Below are 5,860 nucleotides of genomic sequence, written 5' to 3' on the forward strand. Positions count from 1 at the left end.
GTGTTTTAAGTAAACAGACTCAATCTTCCCATGTCTTGCTGCAGGAAAACTGTTGCTGAATCTGATGGACCATACTGATGTAGTGCGAGACTTGACCTTTGCTCCTGATGGCAGTCTTGTGCTGGTCTCTGCATCCAGAGATAAGACCCTCCGTGTGTGGGACCTTAAAGATGATGGTATGTAGAGCTGTTCTTTTCTTTCTTTAATAATTGTGACCTTCTGTTTCTTCAGCTAAAAGAACAGGGGAAATGCTAGCCCTCTGAACTGTAAAACCATTTTAGAAAAGTAAGCGAAGATCCAGGGGCTGTGGCCAGCTTGTAAATGTGAAGACAGCCCAGTTAAAGCCTGGTGTATTGGTAGTCTTTATTTCCCCATGACTCCGCACCAGCAATAGCCGGTCGCAGAAAGTTTGGACTTCCATTAGCTCTTTAAGTTTAATTACTAATGTTAACTAACATGTTTGTTTGCAGTAATTAACCTGTGCCTATGTTATCTTCTAAAATATACCTCCGCTCCCCATCTGGCCGGCGGCATTATTTTCTGGGTCGTCCGTCAGTCTGTCCCATCCCGCTGTCTCTTGTACCTACGCCAGCCCCCCCACCCTGTCCCTTCTCCCCTTTTATCTGCCTGTGTGCAGTCGTGCCCCACAGAAGGGGAGGGGCTGCTCCTCTGCTGCTCAGTCACAGAACAGAAAAGAGAGGTGACGGATTTGTTGGTCACAGGGGAGAAATACCTCCCGTGCTCGCTGGACAATACGGGAGACTTTTTTTTTTCTACAGAAAGCATCAACTAAAAGTACTAAAAATGCAATAATGCAAGGATGTTTGTGCCTTGTAGGTAACATGGTGAAGGTCCTGCGGGGGCATCAGAACTGGGTGTACTGCAGCGCCTTCTCCCCTGACTCGTCCATCCTGTGCTCAGTCGGCGCAGGCAAAGCAGTACGTACACAAGTTCCTTTTTCCTTTTCATGGGATTGCTAGCTAAACTTTGTTCAGTTGCTTGTGACAAGTTATGCTGAATCAACTTACAATTGAAAACCTCTGCCTTGCCCTCCCAGTTCCACCTTAGAACTAACTGTGCTCAGTGTCCTTGAAAGTTCAAGTGTGCCTCCTGCTTCTAGATTCTGTTTGGTTTTGTTTGCAGTGGAAAAAACAGGCTTTTGGTGTTCTGAATTTTTGCATGCAGAGTAGATAACTATTTTTATTATTATATAGCTGAAGCCATCTTGCTTTATTATATATTTCAGATACCTCCAAAAAGCAATATATGTGGGTGTGACCAAACTAAATCTTTTAAACGTACAATATGTAATTTTCTGCATGTAAACAAGGACTTTTGATGACGTTTTGAATTGGCATTATGGGAGTTGTAGTTTTCATTGTTTTAACACAATTGGCAATTAAAATAAATCTGTTCACGGATGGGTTTATCCATTAAAGTTTTATCCACGTTACGTTTAGTAATGTTTATTCATGTCCTTCTGATAAAATAGCTGCAGTTTCCCCAACATACAGTAATTACGTTTTCTTGGTCAGTTGATATTGAGATGTATCAATAAATAAGATATCTGCTGTATTACTGTGTTGTAAGTGGCATGTCATCAATGACAATGATTCTGTGTGGCAGAAAGCAAGCTGTAATACGGTTACTGAGTATTTGTTCTTTTTGGGACATTGTAGGATTTACGATTACTCTCAAACGTATCATGTGGGTGCCCGTGTTTTGAAGGAAGTTGAGTAACTAGAGGGGTCAAAGGTTTAATGAAGCCACTTACAGGCGGCGAAATGAAACGTCCCGTCATTAAAATAAAATAAGAGATTTTTCTGGGTTTGGACATTGGTGGAAACATTTAGGATAGTGGAAGTACACAACTCAACAAAATATATTACATAGGTATAGTTGTTTTTAGACATGTTAATGCAGAAATGTTACATATTGTACCTTTAATCATTACAGCAGGGGACTATCTTAAGTGACAAACACTGAATCACTGAAACAATTTTGAACACATGCATTTTTTATATTTTTCAAATGTCAGATTTAAAAAAAAAAAAAAATAATTTTCCTTTCTTTTATGTCATGTTGAATTGACGTCTCAAATTTCTGCAATGCTTGCGGCAGACATGTTTCTGGATATTGATTCCTTAAACTGGCCCCTGTTAGTTCACCTTATCTACAATGTTGCAGCTCTAGATCAATCTGAACATGGTTGTAATGGTAAACATGGTGGTATCTTTGTTAGGCTGTGTGTGTCCCTACAGTGTGTGTCTTGCTCTTCCTGTCACAGGTGGTAGCAGAGCTCAGTGTGTGATTGGTTTTGAAGGGAGCGCCGCGCTGACATTTTGAGCAGCCGGTGTAAACCAGGGACGCACAGTGCACAATGCCCAAAGGCCTGGCCAGGGGCAGCCTGGCGCCGATCTGTACGTAGGTGCTGCTCCGTGTCTGTCTACCTCTGCTGTTGCAGTTCCTCTATTCATTTTAATTTCAGTTTAAAACTGTCAAAGTGGTTATTTAATACTCCCTTTATCCCCACCTATCTCCCAAACCCACTTTTCCCCCACCCCCCATCTTTGAATAGCTTTGTCCACTGTCTGCACATACTAGCTTTTCTTTTGTTATTAGGATTTCTCTCACTGACAGTATAAATGTTTCCGTAATAGCACACTGTGTAGCATTGGAATGCTGCAAATGGCAAAACATAGCAAACAACTCCAGCCACACCAGTTAAACAAACAACCTGCCCCTCCCTTCACTGTCTAACCCCTGTTGTAGTGGAATTATTGTGCCAGTTTCAGACTAGTTTAGGTTTTAAATGGAAATATTTTTTGTGCCTTTGCATGGCACTTATATCCCACAAATTTCAGCAGTTGCCTTAAATCTTACAAAAGAACAAACCCATTTTCATCTGCAGTTTTCCTCTGTCCTTATTTGCTTTAAATAAAACATGTGAGAGTTACTGCTGTTGGCAGCAACAGTGGAACCACAATAAATGATCCTGCTTTTTATCCGCAAACACATGGGGTGTGACTTCTTGGAAATGGTTGAGTCTCTGTTAGTGCTGTCAAACAATTTAAAATATTTAATCACTATTAATGGGAGGGGAGGGGAGGGGGAAAGATTAGCATCAGCTGTGTGCTTGGCCATCAGGTGGTATTTCAGACTGGATGTGCTGCGATGATAGCTCAGTTCACAACGACAAAACACACAGATCACTTTGGTCTTGTCAACGGAACCATTTGGCAACTTTTAAAAAGTAAACTTTCCATTCAGAATCTTATTGGCATCCATCTTGGCGTCTCACGCTCGCCATCCACTCAAAACGTAGCGTTACTACTCTTTGGCCGGCTGTGCTGCGGTCCAGTTTAGCTGGATCCGGTGTGATGTTGTAGTTTTTCTATTGTTACTAGTTGCAACGGCATGTAAAAAGAACTACAAAGTATATTAGGCTAAAAATAATGCTAATCTCACAATAAAAAAATTGGCGCCATTAAAATGGGCTTGCGTTAATGTTTTTAATAACTTGTTTAACTGACAGCACTAGTCTCTATAAATTATAGTGTGGGTTAGACCTGCTATAGTGTCCTGAGAGAACTTTTGATATGCCACTATGAATAAATTAAAAAACGCTTAGAAATCCTACTAGAACCTGAACCATTAATCTACATGTGACTGTTGTGATTTGATCATTAAGTGCATTTGTTCAGCACTGTTTGCAGCACTTAAAAGCATTTCACATTTTGAACAATCAAAGAGTGACAAGGTGCAGAAGTTAATAAACTGGAGCGAAACTGGATGTTATTAGTACAAATTCTGACCATGGCTGACTGTTAAAAGCAGAAGGCCTCCACAGACTATTGCGTGTGTGTGTGTGTTTGTTGCCAGAGGTATCAACCCTTTGGCCATAAACTATTCTTTTCTCTTGCAGTATCTGTCTCTCTTCGTAGGCTTCTGCCGGAGCTGCGAGCCTATTGTAAACACAGTGAACTAAAACTGACAGGGGAAACCAGTGGAGTAACTTTATGTTACCTTAAGTTACTACTTGTTTTTATTTTCTCTTTTTTGTGTAGACCTCTTTTGTTAAAAATAATAAAAGATTGAAATTATGATTTTGTAGTTTAATACTACTATTTACTAGATGTTAATTATGATAGCCAATGTAGGTTCAGTGTTGCATTTTGACATAGCCTTGCTGCTTGTGTAGCATGTTCTGTTCTGTTTCTACTGCCTGGTTAAAGGTTACAAAGCATAACAATGACACTGAGCATAATTTGAGAATAACTGTTTAATTCTGTTTTTTAATTCCTGTTAATTTAATTCAAAAATAGTTACATGCATATAGTAATAAGTGTAAAATAGCACATCTATATTCAGTCCCAACCATTTCATGGGCTTTAACAGTCCTTCCTTCACGTTGCAGGTGTTCCTATGGAACATGGATAAGTACACCGTGATGGGGAAGCTAGAGGGGCACCACAATGATGTGGTGTCATGTGAGTTTTCACCAGATGGGGCGCTCTTGGCCACCGCCTCTTATGACACCCGGGTCATCGTGTGGGACCACCAGAAGGGCACCATTCTGCTGGAGCTGGGGTATGAAAATAACACCCAATACGCAGGATGTTTTGGTGCTGCAATATCTTATTACTTACCACACAGGCCATGGTGGAGTCTCGTATTTTAGGAAAAATCCTCCTAACTTAAGATTACTTACTATCTTTTTCTAGAGCTTTCATACCTCAGGGTCTTCCTCAGTAGATCGTGTATGTAGTTGTCATGTCATCTTTCCATCTGTTGAAGACCCCGAGATGCAGTTAAGAACCATGGAAAAACAAGAGTTTATTTTCGTGGATATGTATTGTTTGTGTGTATAAATAATTTTGGCCAGTTTGCTCTTTGAACTTAACCTATGTAACTTTTATCTAGCAGTGGTGCGTGAACGCAGTCAAAACTTAAACAGGATAATTGTAAAGGGTAGGGGAGCCTCACCATTTTGAAATAGTGAATTTAAATTTTTAACCTGGAAACGTTGCTATGATGCTGTTATTAAGCTCCTGCTTTGAACTTTCTCCAGCCATCTCTTCCCTCCTCCATCACCCATTTTTGCTGGAGGGGCAAATGACCGCTGGGTTCGCTCTGTGAGCTTCTGCCCTGACGGCCGCCACATTGCCAGCATCACTGATGACAGGTATGTCATTTAAGTTATGTCTGTTCCTAAATTGCCTCTTTTTATAAAACATCTATCCCATTGTCCACTGTTGTTTTTCCTTGTTATTTAGTGTTGGGTCTCTGGGTTGGATTTTCAACTTTTTCTTCTTTTTTTTCTTCATTAAATGGGGGATCTTTTAAAAATGAAAATAGTTAACATGTTAACTACAGTATAACACCTAAGAAACCACTATGAAATAAGATAAACAACATATGTATTGTATATATTTCCTCTTCTGGGATGTCGAGTCAAGTAGCTTAGATGTATCGGCATGAATATTTCAGCAGTAGAATAACAAGAAAACCTATTTCAGTACAAGCCTTGACAAACCCACGTTTAGCAGTCTACCTCTTGAGTGGAGTTTGGTACACTCAAGTACTTTTTCGATGCTTATTCATATACATGGGCTGATATTTCAGCATAGCATAACAGCATAGCGCAGCAGAAAAGCGACACTGTTTGCTGGAGTTTGTTTTTAAATCTTGCAGGGAGTCATGAGTCTTAGTGGGACTTTAGAGCACAGAGCTGCTGTATGCTGGACTGTCACAAGGTAGCTATTAATCACTCCGACCGCTGGCAGGAGGGGGGCTGAATAGTTGGCAGAAAATATGCTGAGAGGAGAGGCAGGAAGAAGCTCCGCATAATGGCGGCGGG

General features: G+C 40.5%; 1 protein-coding gene and 2 long non-coding RNA genes across 3 annotated transcripts in view; 2 read left to right on the plus strand and 1 right to left on the minus strand.

Annotated features, from left to right (window-relative positions):
* The window catches only part of LOC116695677 (uncharacterized), a 30,421-nt gene extending 28,899 nt beyond the window's left edge, over positions 1-1,522 (minus strand). The window contains exons 1-2 of the long non-coding RNA XR_004333526.1: positions 1,344-1,522; positions 791-798 (exon numbers count right to left, since the gene is read on the minus strand). This is a non-coding gene — a long non-coding RNA (uncharacterized LOC116695677). The remainder of the gene's footprint in view (positions 1-790; positions 799-1,343) is intronic.
* LOC116695664 (uncharacterized) overlaps positions 1-5,860 on the plus strand; it is an 813,105-nt gene that overhangs the window by 423,183 nt on the left and 384,062 nt on the right. The gene's annotated exons all lie outside the window — the stretch shown is intronic.
* Positions 1-5,860, plus strand: part of LOC116695621 (WD repeat and SOCS box-containing protein 1) — a 16,757-nt gene that overhangs the window by 6,683 nt on the left and 4,214 nt on the right. The window contains exons 4-7 of the mRNA XM_032526022.1: positions 45-176; positions 838-938; positions 4,418-4,590; positions 5,072-5,185. Of these exons, the coding sequence (XP_032381913.1) occupies positions 45-176; positions 838-938; positions 4,418-4,590; positions 5,072-5,185 (520 nt within the window). The remainder of the gene's footprint in view (positions 1-44; positions 177-837; positions 939-4,417; positions 4,591-5,071; positions 5,186-5,860) is intronic.

Source organism: Etheostoma spectabile, chromosome 9, assembly GCF_008692095.1.
Source record: "Etheostoma spectabile isolate EspeVRDwgs_2016 chromosome 9, UIUC_Espe_1.0, whole genome shotgun sequence".
NCBI lineage: Eukaryota > Metazoa > Chordata > Actinopteri > Perciformes > Percidae > Etheostoma > Etheostoma spectabile.